Source organism: Morone saxatilis, unplaced genomic scaffold (genome assembly GCF_004916995.1).
Source record: "Morone saxatilis isolate NCDOM2014 unplaced genomic scaffold, NCSU_SB_2.0 Contig16, whole genome shotgun sequence".
In the NCBI taxonomy this organism is placed as follows: Eukaryota; Metazoa; Chordata; class Actinopteri; family Moronidae; genus Morone; species Morone saxatilis.
The window spans coordinates 17,598,897-17,617,142 of NW_023339718.1; the positions used below are offsets into that span (position 1 = coordinate 17,598,897).

Sequence of the window (18,246 nt, forward strand, 5' to 3'; positions counted from 1 at the left end):
AGGTTAAGGTCAACAAAGTTGTGAGTGCTGTGGTGTCGCGAGTTGCTCTGTGCGTAAAGTAATATTCGGAGGAAAAACTTGAGTGAGGTTTGGTTACCCAACGTCTTTGGCGTATCAACTGTTAATACACCCTTCTTGATTTGTTTCTCATTGCAGTCTCCAGCTTGGTGCATAGGAAATGACTGTTTTGCGCCGGCGCGGGTGTCGCTTGCATACAGCAGATGAGCTAGGCAGTGGAGGGGCAAAACGGTACTGATAATTATGGAGAAACAAGATTGGAAAGGATTTCCATCCATGTAGGTGCAAATTTTCAATAGTTTTTGTCTTTGTTTATATGATTGCAATCTATAAGGATGTACTTCTCTTCATACGCTACACAGGTCGATGTTTGTGTTTTTTCAGTGGGGGGAAGCTTGATTACTTTAAGTACGTCTGTTGTCATCGTCTTGATGTCATGTGTCTTGAAATGTGATTTAAAGTGTGGTTTGAATCAGTTTGCTTTTCTGTCTTATAGATACACCGATTAGTCTTTCCCACTCACTTGTCAAAACCCTTTCGTGGGCTTCCAATCTTTGTATCTATTTTTCGGGTTCCAAATCCTTTTGTCCTCTCAAAATTGAAATGCACATAACAAACAAGAGCGGAACCCCAAATGAATTGATCCCAGCATTTCATTGTTTTCATCAATACTTAACTGTATCACTGTCAAGTGCTCGTCAGTAATGCTCAATCTGTGTCAGTTAGGAGGGGGCAGAGCACAACCAAACTTCTCTGTTATCGCAATCCGCCGTAGTGTCCTTCTAATTGTATGCATGTGTCATCGCCGCCTGCACCTGTTCTTGGATCTTCTCGCTGTCCGATATTGTCATTGTTTCTCTGTTCTCATCGCATCCATCCTTTTTTTTATTAGTTTTCTTCTCATTTGTCAAATACCGCCCTCACCATACGTCTCCTTACTCCCGCTTGTCTACCTGCACCTTGTCGTGTCATTCAGGTAGGGAGACGCGTCTTCAAAGGAGGAACAAGTGGGAGAGGCGAAGAGCCCAGGGCAGCGGACAGGGGCTGATGAGCTGCGGTGAGGCACACATGGGCCATCGAGGACTGTACGATTCCGCAGTGGTTGTTAACCAATCCCCGTTGTTCGCTTGTCACTAAGCTGACGAAGTTTCAGATGAACAATGTTAGTCAATCGAGCCTCCTGTCGCACTTCTTACCTCTCCTCCTCTTTTTTCATTTCATTTTCTCTTTGCCTTTAATGTGCTCTCACTGTGCCTCTTTCCCTCATGCTTCTCCTCCCGCGCTTTTCCGTATACTCCGGCAACAATCACTCCTCCTCCTAAACCTCTCTACCCCCCGTGCCATAATTTCATCTGACCACGACGCCTCTATTGTTCGAGTTCTTCCTACGCCTTCTCACTTTTCTTTTCCCCTTCTGTGTTTGCCCTCTCTCCTCCTCCGGCCCCTCCACCCCCATCTTCTCGGTCGTCAGAAAACCGTCAGACGGATCGGAGAAAGGCAGGATGGGAGAGGAGGAGGAGGGCACACACAATGGAAAGAAGTTTGAAAGTGGAAGATAAAGATTCTATATAGAGATAATATGGGCAGTATGGGAGTAAGAGGTGTAGAGGAGATATTTGCGGTATACAGAAAGACGAGAGGTTCTGACCGGGGGGGAAGAGGCACAAGTGAGGCCGATTGAGGGGAACACAATCACGACTGAATGAAGGAGAGTGGATGTCTGAAGGAGTTGACTAAAATATTCTATCTTCTGACCTTCTGCTATTGTACATAGCCCCCAAAACATACGGGTTATTGGGTTAGCAACAAACTGAAATCTTACAGCTTCATTGGCCTGTGGCTCATCTGCGTGCTCAGCCCTTTTCCAAGACCTCGTCTGGCTACTTCTGCCTCGCCTCCTCCCGCAACTGTTTCTCCCTTTGAAGACGCTGCCTCTCTACCTGAATGACACAGACAGGTGGAGTGTAGACAAAGTAAGGAGGATATGGTGAGTATATGGACAAAGTGAAAGAAACTAAAAACAAAAGATGGAATATTGATGAAAAAACAATGGACAAATTTATCGGACAGAAGAAAATCAAGAAGCAGGTGCACCTGATGGACAGCATCATACAATTAAAAACACTTTGACATGATAACAAAGAATTTTGGGTGCTTGCTTTCCCCCCCTAACTTGGAACACAGATGTGAGCAATTACAGACAACACATTAAAGACATATACAGTTTAAGTATGAAATAACATGAAAGTGGCTGGGCACAATTCCATTTTGTGTGTTTCCATCCTCTTGTTTTTATGTGCATTTTCAATTTGAAGAAAACCTGATTGGAAACACCAGAAATACGATACAAAGTTGAAATATCCCAAAAGGGTTTTTACAATGGCTGAGGTGAAAATAATGGTGTATCTATAAGAAGAAAATGCAACTGAGTTCAAACACACTTTAATCATCATTCAACACATGACATACAAGAGCAGATGTGACAAGCAGAGTGACTTAAACGTAACTCAAGCTTCCGCCCCACTGAAGACACAAACACATCAGATCTGTGTAGAGTAATGAAGAGAATAACATTCCTTAAGATTAATACATAAAACAAAGACAAAAACTATTTGGTTAAAATTTGCACTACATGGATGGAAACTTGCCAACTTCTTTGTTTCTCCATTATCAGTACCTGTTTTCTGGCCCTCTCCTCTCTGGCCTGAGCCTTCATCTGCTGTACTTCAAGCGAGTCCACCCGCCGCCGGCGCATAAACAGGTCATGGTTCCCTATGCACAGCTGGAGGATCTGCACATGAGAAACAAATCCAAGAATGGGTGTTATTTACAGTGATACGCCAAAATGGTTGGTATAACCCAAAACTCACTTCCAGTATTTTTCCTCAATATTTACTAGCCACAGACAACTTCACACAATCTCAGCAGCACTCACCAACTTGTTGACTCTTAGCCGTGAAGAGTTGAACTTGAAAACATTAGTTTTCTTGTCCAGAGGTTTGATGGTAAACTAAACATTGAGGAGACAAGAATACCAATTTTTTTTGTATCAAAGCACAAAAGAAAAGGAGACATTTGTCAGGTAAAGCTGTGCAATGTCTTTAAAGAGGTTGAGATAAACCCTCTTCATATGTTAAAACAATAACTTTGTTAGTTTTTCATTCTAATTTGCACTCAATCATTAACTTGAAACTTGAAAAACAATAGCATAACACATAATATGATTCCCCTCAAAATCAACAAGTTAGGATACTAAATGATTGCCTATATATAGCTCTATATTCAAGTTCCAACCATCTTTATTACAATCGAAGTACTGTGCCTCCAATTTTACTATGAAGTTCAACAGCAGATTCTCCCACCTCCTTGTCGCTGTAGGAGATGTTGCGGATCTCATTCCAAGGAAAGGAGCACTTAGGTGTCAGCCTGTTGTCCGGCTCGTAGATGTGCAGACCCAGGGCGTCCACTCCCAGAAGAAGATCTGTTCCCTTTTTATTCTGTACCACATCAGCAGAGTAAACAAAGCTTTTCTCCTACAAGTCTATTAAAGGACACTTGCGAGCGGTCGCGGGACCACCCTTGCAGCCAACATTCATTTGTAGCTGCTTTTGACAAAGGTGGCACTGCGGTGACTCTGCTTGCCAAAAGTATTTGTTAGAGCTGAACTGAACAACGCCAGTTGCAGGGTGTTCCGTGCAGTCTGGGCTTGTTTATTCGAAAAGTAATGCTACAGTGAATTACTCAAGCTAAGGTTGACTTGTTGCTGGCATTTTAAAATGTCTCAGCCTTTTAGAGAATGCATTGATCAAGGCAAGAGTCACCTCGAGTGAATTTCTGTTTGTTAGGAGTTAGGGTTTGTTTTCCTTATGACTGACCTGGAAAAGACACAGGGCCAAATAGCAGTTTATTTACCCCAAAACATACATTAGATAGAAGAAACTAAACACAAAAAATTGCAAGAACAAAGGGACAATTCAGAGCTTAGAGTGTCAGACTGCTATTCCCCCACTTCATTTCATAACACCACACTGAAATTGACACGCCACCTAATCTCTCATATTGGCTTACTTTGTAAAGATATAACGAAGCAGCATTGGCTCACCCTGATTAAAAAGTAATTGACGCCATACATGTCCAGGTCTTGAGCTATTTTTAAATACTCCATCTCAGCTTCATCCCTGGTTCAAAGACAGCCAGCGAGAGAAAGGGATTGAGAGGGATCCAAGGGAATGGAGAAGAGAGGGAGAGAAGGGTGGGAGGTGCAGAAGTGGAGAGAAAAAGGAGATCAGACCTCGTTCTTCGCTTTTGTGTGTAGCATCTGTCATTTTGTGTGATCTATAAAAACTCTGCCACATAGCTCTTGTGAGGGTGAAAACATAAGCACAGTACCGACACAAAACAACTATAATTCGCCGACGGGCTTTAGAGGTCACACTTAGATAGAATAGAAGACTTATTCTGATGCCTAGAGAAAACAAATGCATTATAATCGTCTCTTCTTGACTTTCTGCAGCACGGTTGGAAGAACTATAGTGATTTCAGGGTCAACTCAGCAAAAAAGAACATTAGCATACTTTGATGGTTGGGAGAAAATCGGGGCATACTTCCATCTAAATTTAATATGGGTGGTTGGGAAATTGATGATTTAAGCTTCATCAAAGTTTTAATAGGCAAGAGAGCATTGTGCCAAGTAAACAAATCTTAACTAGGTTGGAAGCCGAGTACATTCTGACTTTAGAGTGGGTCAGAGGAAATTTAAATGCTTGATTAATGCTGTGGAAGTGTAAAGCATTAGAGTTGCACTCTATGAAAATGAAAAGACAGGCACACATGGGAAATCAGTTAGTTACTTTGATGTTGTGCTAACATCTTTTTTTTTTTTTTTTCTAATCAATTTCTTATCAAGTTTAGATAGGATGTGAGCCGAAAACAGTGAAAACTGTGAAGTACCAAAAGTCAGCACTGAATGTCTGATATTTTGTTTTTCTTTACAGATTATATATAAAATATTTAATAATGCAGCAAACAACTGTTTGCTATGTTAAATATGTAGCGGAGTAACGGCGTCCTGAGCAGAGAATGAATGAAACTACTGGCTTTGAGGAGTGACTCAAACCGCTGTTTTCCTAATATGCTCTGTGAATTAAGGATGTATTTGACCAAACCAGAGTTGGTCATTGTTGTTTTTACGATATATACAAGGTTGAATGACTGTTTTTGACTATGGACAGAGAAAGCCAAAAAACATGTTTGTATTTCTCAATGAAAAGTATCTGAAGAAGAGGGAAAACATTTTTTGGAATTTATACCAAAACTCAGTTACTGTAGTAGTATCACAAAACTTTTGCTATCAGAAGGCCAGTGACCTCCCTCCTGTGCCAGCATTACTTTACATGACTTACTAAACAATTAAGATGCTAAAGGTGTGAGGACCAATTCCCCTCTATCTGCTAGGGCTGAAAGGGTTATTGATCAGCCCCAGTGACTCAATTACTACTTTTACAAGTGCTGAGGTTTGCTGGCTTTTAGGACTCACTTTCCAGCTTAGAACTTTTTACCCACGGGAGTTTTAAGACACTCCACATCCCTCACGCTTACACCCTATCCATTTTCAACCTGGTTCAGCTTAGTAGTGGAACAAAGTGCAACAATAACAACTGATTTCCATTTTGGATTTATGAATGCAATTACAGCCGTGTTATCCTTATAGTCCTATTCTCTATGATATATTTGCTCCTTATTAGATGCGTTTCTCTTATGAAAATACATGTACTTATACTTATATATAAAGTGCACATCCATTAATGCCCCTTTCTAAAAACTTACAGAAACAACTTTTATGTAACTCTTTCTGCATCTCATTGCCAAAATGGACTTGTTTTGCATAAAACATTTCTTGCGGAACCAAGTTCTTAAGCACATCCTATGTGAACTTCAAACATAAATTTGCTGATTACTGTGGAACTTCACAGTGGTACAGAGCAGTGCAGCGATTCTTACCTTGTCCTACCCCTGTGCTCTGCATAACATGCTGTGATCCTCTCCTCCCACATTTCTGCAGTCATCTGGTACAAGTTAATCACCTAAAATGGAGAGACAAGACATAAATATCGATGATATGTCTAAATATGTAAACATCTTCACTTATGAATGACAATAAGTTAGCACAGCTGTCACTCACCCTCTTCGGCAGCAGTTCCTCCTCAGCCAGGAAGCCAGGATTGTGGACACTAGGGTCGTAGTCTCCGTACTGTGAAATAGAGCAAAAGTGCCAAAAGGATTAAAATCACTCCAACCTAATGGCCGCCATCCACCTTACCTCCAATAACAGGCCAGTCTATACCTCTCCTGGGAGCTGTTCATAAGATGAAACAGCCCCTGTAAGAAAAGGAGGTGTCTTGGAGAATGAATGGAGGCTGGTCTGTCGTTGGGTCATTAACGTGCACTGCACACCCAGTGGCCCAGTTGTGGGAGACGGTGTAAACGATGCTATTAGAGATATCTCTGTGAGAACTGAGACTGATCACTTATCACCATAGAGCTGGGATACAAATTACATCACGCATGTTTAAAGAGAGATATGGGTGGATTAGGAATGAGTGGCAGTGGAGAATTTCCTTTGGGCTGCTGTACAACTGGTGTAAGGCAATGAATTATACATGTAGCTAAAGATTAAAAAGTGGTCTGTGACTGTAGATGTATGTAAGTAGGTTAACTTGGATGTTTGGCCATGCTCTGTGCATGGTTTTAAAATGCTGTTATCACATCCAATTTCCTGTCAGAGTGATTATAGTTCTTTGTTATTTTGCTGTTTTTGTTACAAGAGGTCATTGAGGTAGGTAGTTTTTTATATATTCCAACCCCTTTGCATCTTTCCACTTCAGAGGACCGAGGTATTCAAGAGACAACTAACTAACTTTATCAAAGAGTCTTCAGATTTTAGGCCTAACTGCAAATTCCCCACCCCTAATCGGCTCATGCTGTATGTATGAGATTCACAAGCCATACTTAGGAAGTAAAAAAGTGCCTTAACTCAAAAGCGAAAGCACCAAAGTGACGGTTGAACTTTGGTTTAGAAAAATAAGCTTTAGAAGAACTTTTGTCTTTGACGTTGAGGGGTTGACACCACTCTTCTTGTGGATTTCTCTGTCTATAACATTTTGGTTGTACCTTGGTGAAAAATAGGTAGTCTAAGAAAGACTCTGCTCTCTATTTGATTCTGATACCAAAATGTGACAATACCACTGAGATTTCAAATAACTAAAAAGCCTCTGCTGCTGCTCCTGTGTCTTTGTAATTGTACTTAGAATTTCACTGCTGTGTCACCTTCAGTTGGCCAGTTGCCTGAAGGAGCACAAAACAACAACACAACAACAAAGAAATTGTCTCAGAAGTGCAAGGGAAGGGAATGACATGTGTTTGGAAGAAAATACATCATTAAGTCCTTACTTAGCGAAAAGAGATGACAAATGCAATTTAATGCGCATCGGTGGTTGCTAATTTGCACACAATAAATCAGAAGCTGTTGACCACTCGTATGGTTCTAATCGACCAAAACTGAGCTTAAGTTCAGACAGGCCACGAAGTCAAGCTCAGCTACCAATTCCAGTTACATAAGCTGATTGCAGCAGATTGTAGCAGATTGTAACACAGATCAGCTGATGGCTCATCTGATTCCCTCCTAAGCTTCCAATTAGCAAATAACATACAATCAGCTGATAGCTCAGCTGATTCCCTTCAAGCATCTAATTGGCAAATGTCACTCAGGGCGCCTTATTTAAGCTGCTTTAGCCTATAAAAAAAGAAATACATTTTTCTTTTGACAAAAGTGGTCTTGACTGAACCAATTCTATTTGTTGTTGAGTTGTTTTCTTGTGTTTATACTGTGACTTTTATTAGGAGGTTTAATTGGATTTTTGTTTTTCTGCACACCAGTCTAAAAACAGTACTTAACAGACCTAAATTTAATAAGCTCAACCTGACTGGAAAGCCTGGAACACCGGTGTAGTGGCTAACAGAATAGAAAAGCCAGGGGCCATTTAATTAGGTCCTTTCCCTTCAGTTTTGCAGCTTCTACTCCCTCAGTTCCTCACCTATTTGTTTGTAACTGCTACATAATTGATGAAATATAGACTTATAGAGGTATTGTGGCACCAACTTCAGCTCAGGTACAGACCGGGTGGCATTTTGACAGTGACAGTGCTCACAGATGCTTTCTGATTACACACCTTTCTTCCAATTATTGATATACCCCAACACCCTCACAGCAGTGCAACAGTGACTACTGACTAATAGATATATAACACTGTGTTCAATAGAACCAATTTATAAATTTAGGAAATTAATTTCAGGAAGTCCATGAAAATCCATTTACAATATAATAGTGAGAAATACAGGTTTCTTATATCTAGCCATTAACTAGACTTTAATCAATAAAAGGCATTATTGCTGGCGCCTCTTTCTTGCTAGCATTTTATTCCATAGATAGCTATAATAGAACTAAAACCAAACCAATACTCAGGCAACGTTGCCACGTTTGTTGTTTTCAGGGAGATGACTCGTGGCCCCTGAGGATGAATCGTAATCATTTTGGTGTTCCCAATACTTCATCTGCCTTAGCTGTACTGTATGTTTAGTGCTAATTACCAAAAGTCTACATGCTGACACAATAACACGTAAACATATACCTGCTTAAAATTTGCACTTTGGCATAGTTATGGTAAGCATATGAGCATGCTGAAGTTGGCATTAACTTAAAGCACCGGCGTGCCTTTTTTAATAGCTGTTAACATTTATACTTTCTGTATGTATTCACAGTGTATGTGAGTAACAACTAATAACATGACAAAACAACAAAAAATATCACCTATTTTTATACACTTTTCCAAATGGTTTCACTTCTCAGTTACACTACATGACTGCAAATTGTGACTGAACTGACATGTCTCACCAGCCTGCAGCAGAATCGGCTGTATCATTTTCTTCCTGCCTCTGTGTCTCATTGTCCCTCATGCTAATGCTGGCTCACCCAGGCTGTGGTGGGCATCAACATTATGACAGTTCAGTCAGGTGAGTGAAGCGGGATTTACATAATCTCAAAGCAAAACTGACACATTCCAATGAGTGTTAAATAACATATTTTGGGGTCCAGGTTGAAACTGAAAAGTGCAAGTCTATTTGGCTCTTTGCTGTTTAGACTGATTGGAAATCATCATATCTATGTCATATGCTGAGGTGAGAGAAGAATTAGGTGGGAAAAAAAGAAACAACAAGATTGTGAGTGAAGTAAACAGTAAACATAGTGCAGAACTAGAGGCTGTCTCATGCAATTTTCAAAAAGGCACAAGTCTTGTTGAAGCCACCTGAAAAACATAGTGATTCCCAGCAGTGCCATTCATGCCTATTAGCTTGTCATACCCCCTCGCCACTTGGTTGGACACGCATCCCCACGCCCCCAGTGGCGTTGTGGCTGAGGGAGCCGACCTCACTCGCTACTCAACCTCCATGCCAGAGTGACTCCCTCTGCATTTTTCCAGAGCGGCTGTTTCTTGGTATTCCCCGTCGACACCTCCCTATAGCACTGCACCCCCTCAGAATACAAAGCAGGGAGGCAGTGAAACCTCTGCAGACCCACAGAAACTGAACTGTTGGCCCACAGAGCGTACACATACAAATAATGTTGGGAATTGTGTTTACTTGCTGTCTTAGAGACGGTTTATGGAGAACATGTAGAAACTAGTGTCGCCCACAAGTTCAACATTTAAAAAGTGACATTCATCCAGCTTTTTCCAGCAGGGCAATAACTTGGAATCTCACTGTATGTGCATTTATCTGTGTGTTTCAGGTCATAGGCACACAGGTAAGATTAAAAAAAAAGTCAGTCAGAGCATTTGTGCACACATAGTCTTGCATTGCCATTATCACTCTGGTACTGTGTAAGGTGAGGAAAAATATTTGTATTTCTTTAAATTAATCACAGCTGTCAATAGTGCTGGGGGGGAACTTGTTTTGATGGAGCATTTGCACGTGGGAAGATCTGGCATAAGGTAACAGTTGCTAGCTTGTTTACATTCTTACAGTTAGCAAGTAGGTTGCTAGCTCGGAAGTTGTTGTTTCATGTGAGTAACGCGCAGATAGTGGAAGGGGAAGAGAATAGCGACTGAAATTAGTCGCCCAATGGCTAGCAAGCTTATACCAACAGCCTACTTCCTGGGAGTGAGACTAGCGCACACACAAATTCCTCCACTATTCATAACCTCTGTTATTTCTTCTATTTATGCAGTCTCTGTAAGTCATACAAGGTAATGGTCGCTTTCATGGCTTCATACTGTGTTTGTTATGAATTACACTTTTTCCTCCAATTGGAAAAAGGTTACATGAACAGGGCTATGATTCACATTATTAAAAAAAAATAACTCTTTTAAACATTTATGCCGTCTTGGAATACGCATTTACTTTCTCCTTATTTCTATCTTCAGGCTGGCATAATCATGATTAAAGATGAGCGAAGGTACCAAAGTAGATCCCACAGTGTGATATACTCAACTTCACGGGCTACATTGTGATTCTGCTCAAAAACAACTCATGATTAGAAAAGGAGAAGCGAAAGGTCTGCCAAAGACTTCTCAGCAGCTGCACTGATAAACAAGTACCTGTCTCCCTTTTACAATGCCAATTTACTCACATTGGCTCTAATCAACGTGGACTGCTGATTAAATGAAAACAGATTGTGGCCCCATATTTTTTTGCTGTTTCCAGATCGTGGGTGCTGGCAGCAGAGAGAACAAGTCTCAAGCTCATTTGCTGATTTTTCAGTATCCACAGTCTCTTGTAACCTAGGCCTGTTAAATTGGCATGGGAAAGGAGAGTCTCTGAGGGCTCCGGGCCAAATCTTTGAGGTAGAGCTCCGGTCTCACTAGACCCTGTCCGCCTGTCAAAAAGCTGAACCTCACTCTCCCTATCTTTTTCGTGGGGATTTCAGAGAGATGAGATCCTTCAACCAAAACGACTCAGATTGCTTGAGGTTTATTAAGGGAGCTTTTTCCTGTGAAGATATTTCCATGGACTTCAGGTAACTTGTTGTTTGATCCTCAACCAATAAATCAATGAAGATTTTCATACAGCGCCTTTCATACAGGATATTACAGTCTACAGTGCTCAGAGTATGCTTAATGGGATCCTAAATAAGGAAAACACAAACAGTGAAACAATGTAAAATGTAAAAATGTAAAGATGTAACACTTATGTGACACTTTTAATAAGCCAGTCTAAAAAGGTCAGTTTTGACTTGGGCCATAAAATATGACATAAAATCTATATCACATATCACACTTCCATGCCTACCCTAAAATCTTAAGCAGTCACCTGGGGGGTCATTCTGAAATCCCTGAAATGCCTTAACTGTTTCCTTTCTATGCAAAGGAGCAGTAGCCTTACTTTAGTACTTTAGTGTCTTAGTTCCTGTAAAGATGAGCTCAGCCACTGTATATTGACTGCTAAATTTACTTAAACAATTTGGTACAATGCACGCACAACAGATTTTGCAACAATTCTAAAGACCCCTATATGTATATATATGGCCTATATGAACATATAGGGCCATTACTATATCAGTTATAAGATGACAAATGTCCTGAGGCCACCAAACTGGCAATCTCCACTATTTGGTTACACCTTCTGCTACCTGCAGACATGCTAGGATGATACAGTGAAATAAATGTTAAAATCAATAGCAAAACTAGAGGGTGATGGAACTACTGTGTAGGACGGTTCATGTATTTGTGCCAAACCACCACCATGCGGGATCGTGGTCCAGTGCACACAGCCACACATAGACTACACGCTATGTAGATTGATGCACATAATGCAGAACCAAAGTTGACAAGCGCTGGGGTTCCACCTTTTAGCCGTGTGCCTTTAGCGACATGTGCTGAGGTTATCACAACATGCTGATTGCAGATCAGTCACAGTGTGGCAAGCACAAATTAAAGGCTGGAGCTGGAAGACTCGCCTGCATCCCTTAAATCAGTTGTTCCCAGTCAGTTTCTCACCCGCACCCTTTTGGATTTGCATCCTTATGCATTTGAGGTTGTTTCCCCGCTGTGCCGAACTTGAGCTGAACGTGACTTCTGTGTACCCTTACAGCCCAAGTAATTTGCACTCTTCTTATCAGGACTCAGACAGCACAGCTCCGAAATCAATTGTAGGTGATTTATGTCTTTTAGGAAACCAGATATTGGAAGATTACAATAATCAAGCTGGTGATAAAACATGCAATCTCCCCACACTGTTCAAAGCCAATCTATAGAACATGAATCTGGTGACGCACTACAGGTTATAACAGAGTTTTAAATACCCACAGCCTGAGATGTAAGGAGGGTAAGAGGTTGAGTCAGTTCAAGTAAATTTGAACTTTCAAATGATGCTGTGACACTCAGATCCACTATAAGGTTTAGTCTGATGCCACAGTCTCTAGTGCTTTCTCTCTGCTGGGATGGGCCCGAAAACCTGGCCCGAAACATCTAAAATTGCTGGGTCTACACTGCTTTTCTTTGAAACTGTTGCATTCTTTAGTGCAGTTAGAGAGAGCACTGTTGTAATGAATTATTTGCAGCTGTTCGCACCTCATCAGACCAATAACTTCGAAAATATGCTTGAGGAAGAGAAGTTTCCATTTGGTCATGCAAATTTTAAAGGAGAGATACATAAACCATTAAAGAATACACAGATAAATGGATGGATGGATGGATGGATGTACGGATCTTGTTTGAAGGATAAAATCTTAAATTCCAAAAAGAGCACTAACCTTGGCATGGACGGCATAGGAGGCCAACAGCACAGAGGCCTCAGGAGGACAGTGAATCTCCTCCTCGAGGATATTCTTCTTCACCTGAGGAGTTACCAAATATAATCAACTTTGAGGCCAGACTAATCTCACCATGCATGTATCCACCTGAACAGCAAGGCCTTATTCATTCCACGTAACCTTTCTAACACAAAAATCCATTCAGGTTTAACCATGCAGATAATGTATATTCTGTGCCATTTAGTTGTTTGTTAAATCAGTGGAGAAGCTTTTCACTGTTAAATGTTATGACAGCACTGAAGACATTTCCAGTGAGGCTGGGTTTTAGGAGGAAACTATTTTTTATAATATAAATCAGGACATCTATTCTTTGTCTTCAGTGTATTACTTCTCCTTCATATTGATTTCCAAGAGAGGAACAATTTTATTCTTGTGAGATGAAGGACCTGAATGAGGTTGACAGGAGATCTCAAACACAGTGAAAAAAGACTTGATACCTTAGAGAGAGGAGTGACAGTGCAAGGTGAAACGCAACTTCCTAACAACTTGACAGCCAAAACTTTATTCCCTTAATTCCACTTATACAGGAACTATATACAGCTACAGCACAGTGCCTCTTTTCAGTAGCCAGAAAATCACGTTATTATGCTTACAAACTGGGTAAATAAACTTCCAGCTACTACTGCTAAGGTACACTGGTACTTGCACATTTTAGAGAGGTCTGGAAGCAGGACAAACTGTGCCAAATAAATATTGTAAGACTTAAGTATCATAGCCACATGGGGACCTATTAGACACAGAGCCAGGGACTATGTACCCAAGCCAACATTATTTCATATGATCATTAAAGTCCTCCAAGAATATCAGCTTGCTAGTCAGCAGAGCATAATGACTTGACAGAAATGTGTGAGTCCTTGAAAAACTCCAAATCATAATTAAAGGAGAGCACCACCCATTTTTATAATTCATGTTCTTTCTATGCCCCCAGGACAGCTCATTCTATGTGTGTGAATTCACTCCAGCACAGTAAGAGTTTATGCCTTACGGAAAGAGTGGTTCATGTTTACAAGTCTCGACTTTACCGGCATGGATCATAGTAATAACATGAATTCTTAAAGAATCCCCTTTAACAAGCTCCCTCCAGATTAAAGTGCCAGCGTCTCACCAGGTGTCACTGGCCGCGCTTCGTCACCTGTCAAACTAATTGAATCGAAAACTTTCATAACTACATATAGAGCACTGAGCCGGATTGTACCGTTCGACAGTGAAAACATGCTTCAGCCATTATATGAGTGGGCAATTTAATCCTTCAAACCGTATCATTTGCAAAGGCAGTCATGCTGTCTTGTCTTGTTTTGAACTGTCAAAGGTGTGGAGCCAGAGGTGACAGCCCCTAATCGTTGCAAGCGCTAAGAGGCTGAGGCCGCAATCTAGTTTACAAATGAGACTATGTTGTTGCTAAGATTGCAGGCTGAGGTGACAGAGACGCGCATGTGTCTGTTTGTGTAAGTGGTCTAAAGTGTGTGAGGGGTGTGTGTATCCGGGTGGGTGATCATTTCTGATAAGCACTAATCCAGCTGTCATGCCTGTGACACTATCTGAACAGAGGCCTGCTCCCGACATTATGGGAATTAATGAGAGCAAAGTAGAGACAGGCGATGCGAGGCATTACACATTTGTATTCTTCTCCCCTTGTAGCTGTGTACCGCTTTAACTGTTGAGTAATTTGTCGCTGTAGCCGGGTTTTTTTTTCCCTCTCTGAAATAAATACATTGCTTCAACTACCTCTAAACAGATTAAGGACACACAGAGACTTTATATGTCTTAAGTCGGTAAGTGCCTCTATCAAAATGTTGAGGAACACATGCGTGCTGTTGTCTCAAGCCATGTGACTAAACCAGCACAATGGGCGGGATATGACACGAGTTTCTATGAGGGATGATCCCATCCCATGGAGAATATGTCATTAACTGGGCCAATAACTGAGCCCTTAAAGCCTAATTGGTAATTGATAAATGTGGCTGGTGGCGCTGGACGATGGGAGCACAGTTACAAATCTCATCTCTTGCGAGGGGAATGGTGTGGCAGGCTCCGCAGGAATTCCCCAGAGTGTATTAAATGGCGAGAAAGGGCAGCGGTAATATGTTGCGCATTGATTCCACATGGCTGCACACAATAAGACCAGGACAATGGAAAAGGTGTATTAGAAAGTGCTCTGCTCAACAACTTGTCAGAAACTCTGTGGACGTGTGCCCCCTGTTGACACTGGATCAGAATAGTAAGGAAGCTGCAGACACAGCGCATCAGCCAAATGCCTGCTGTGCGAGGGTGAAATGGATAATCCTAAATCTACAGAGCATTTTTAAAGGCTTTAATGTGTTAAACATCAGTTATCATGATCTCACACAGCTATGTTTTTAAAGCATTTACTTTGACTCATCTAGTTCCTCAGAAAGATAACACCCACCTCTGGGAAGATTACGATCAAGGAAAAGGAGTTTTTTTTTAAAAAGTGTCTGCCCACTAGCCAGGCAGTAATACACAGCTTCTTCCCAGAGGCATGTTGAATTTCAGGTTTTCTGTAAGCCCATAGCAATTTCAACTTCGAGAGCAGCAGAATAAGGAGATAATGTGTCAGTGCAAGCGTACACAAAATGTTGTCATAAGGTCTTTATGACATGAAAGACACAAAAATAAACAAAAATATTTCAATACTTACATTGAATACCTTTAAATCTTTAATATAAGCATGACAAAACAGCAGGTTTATATTATGTATAGTTACCTGTAGGAAGAAGAGATGCTGTGTGATGTCTTGCACTAACTCCTCTTCAGCATTTTCGGGGTAAAACTTGGCCAGGAAATGAAAGGTGATTGGTTCCTCCTTCGGCACCTCCTGATCCAGAACCTACGATAATGAACCAGAGAAATCATCAATCATTTGCACGGCTGGGAGATGCGTTTCCTTTTCATGCCCGCTACGTCTTTATTAACAAGGTTTACATGATTCATGGCTGTCACAAGACCAGTATAACATGAGAATCACTTGCCTTCTTTTCCATCTTCAACCAAGCAACTGTGTCCTTTATGTCGTAGCGGAGCCCAAAGAACCACGTCTCCCTCAGTCCCAGAGTTCGGCACACCAAGTCAAAAAGGTCTTTTCCTTTCCACTTGACCTTGAAGACATAAATGTTTTTAGTCTTATACAATTTTATCAGAAGAGAAGAACTGAAAATGGGGAACTCTCAGAATTTGTTGAATTGATACTGAAAGAAATGTGTCATCCTGCAGCAAACAAAAGAAACACTGAACTCAAAACAGTGAAAATGCAGTCTATCACAGCTAAATATTCACATCCAAACTCTCTGACTTTGTCCCTGAAATTTGCACAAATTAGCAAAAGAACAAAAGCACTTGATTCATTATCAGGTTAGGCATTGACAGCCATTCATAAGACCAACAAGAATTCCCATCATAACCTCAGTCTCTGTTTCAGAGCAGGGAGCCACGCATGTTCTCCTGATCCAGCTCACAGCTCATATCAGGCACACATATCCAATTTAGATAGCTTTCATCTCTAGCCTCTGAGCTAACTCGGGGTGCAAGCTTATGTCAAGTGCATTCAAGGTTGGCGTGGAAAAAAAAATGAGTTAAAAACAGCAAGAAATGAGAATTACAGCTCCACCATGCAGCAGGGGAAGCCCACTAGGACAAATCAAAAAATCCTGTGTAAGGCTGAACGAGCATTTTGTCTATATGACCGATCCCCGTTAAATGCTATTTACAAAACCCATAATTGATACAATTATCATCCCAGCACAGAAAATAGAAACCTGCAACTAACATTATGCTGCTCTGTGTAATTACCCACTGCAAACTTTGGTGTGGTGCCTCCCCTTTAAGTACAGAGGTTGGTGTCTGCAAGTCATTTCGATGCCTTTCAGTTCTGGTATATCATCAGCCAAGTCATATGCTAAACCCCAAAACACTGCAAGAAGGCCTAAAATATATAATGAATCCAGAATAAATCAGTGCGTGTTTTTCTTTTTTTTTTTTTTCTTTAAATTCACACTGCAGGATGATGCAGTGATGAGTCTCACGCCCTATACTGCAAGTCCCATACTGCATTGAGCTTTGCCACTGACTAAAATGTTCTTGATCCCACTGCTGCATAAGACAGAGATACATTAGAACAGATACAGTCTTCTGTGCAATAGACCCTCCAAACCAACTGCGTGCGTTCAAAGTGACCTGCTGCCATCTAGTGTCGAGAAGTGACACTGTCCTCTTTTGGGAACCATCACCACTACTGTCGCCTAGACTCTGTACCTACACGCTAATGCGGCTGTCATTACAGATCATGGTTAAACACTGAATAACGTTGTAGCTGCATGACAACGCATCACAACTGGTGACCCAGTCAGTAGAAGAACTTAGATGCGCTTGTTATGTTCAGGGCCACTGCAAATGTGGGAACTTTTGATGCAAATTGCTTGAAATGACGCTCAGTTTGTCACACACACACACACACACACACACCTCGCAGCTGAACTCCATGTCTGACTCCATTGTGCAGATCCTGACGTTGAAGTTCCTGGCTTGTTTTCTTATCAGTGAGTTAAATCCCATTTTCGCTGCTAAGGCACTCGCCATGGCGAATAGCTGATTAACTCTTCTGTTATTCAAAGTCGTTAGTGCCTAAAAACCCGGGTGACCTGTCAAGGCATTGTGTCTATTACACTCTATGGCGGAGACATCAAATGAGTCATTTGGCAAAGCTTTAAGAGATGAGCACAGCTGGGAGTGGGACTACCTTTACGATAGCTCGCTCAGGATAGAGGCTTCAAAACAAGCTCCATTAAAGTTTACAAAAGACTTCCACTGACATTTTGTTTATCACTCTCTCATACACATTACGTATTTATGGTAGCTTTTTTGTTTTTTTAGTTATTTCACGCTAGCTACCAAAGGAAAAAGTTAGAAACATTTAGGATGAGTTGATACACACAGTGCACCGTCTGGCTGCTAGCTTTAGCCTGATTACACTGTTAGAAACTAAGTTGGCTAACTAACATTACATATCCAATATGAGCCCGTGTCTCGCACTAAAGTGATACGTCTCTATACCGCGAATCCATTAAAGTTTCCATCTACGCGTCCGAGACATGATAAGTCCAATATATCCCCTCTGAAGAGTTCAAACACTTCGTTAGGTCGCTGCTCACACACTGTGTTGGGAAAGAGGCGCTAGCCGACTGATGCTAACCGCTTGTTAGCCATCTCATCAAAGCAATGCTGCGTTCAAGTGCCGTACAGAATGTAGTAGTAACACTGTATCACAATCACAATCAGAATTTTGTTTATTGCCAAGTAGGTTTTTACGCCTACGAGGAATGTGACCTGGTGCAGTTGGTGCATAAAAT

At 41.2% G+C, this 18,246-nt stretch overlaps 1 protein-coding gene across 1 annotated transcript in view; it reads right to left on the reverse strand.

The window, feature by feature from the left end:
* nf2a (neurofibromin 2a (merlin)) overlaps positions 1-18,093 on the reverse strand; it is a 29,819-nt gene extending 11,726 nt beyond the window's left edge. The window contains 12 exon segments of the mRNA XM_035658002.1: positions 1,215-1,222; positions 1,890-1,958; positions 2,696-2,809; positions 2,954-3,028; positions 3,381-3,515; positions 4,121-4,196; positions 6,019-6,101; positions 6,200-6,268; positions 12,824-12,907; positions 15,609-15,731; positions 15,874-15,999; positions 17,363-18,093. Coding sequence (XP_035513895.1) covers positions 1,215-1,222; positions 1,890-1,958; positions 2,696-2,809; positions 2,954-3,028; positions 3,381-3,515; positions 4,121-4,196; positions 6,019-6,101; positions 6,200-6,268; positions 12,824-12,907; positions 15,609-15,731; positions 15,874-15,999; positions 17,363-17,476 — 1,076 coding nt within the window. The 5' untranslated portion in view covers positions 17,477-18,093.
* Between the last annotated feature and the right edge of the window lie 153 nt (positions 18,094-18,246).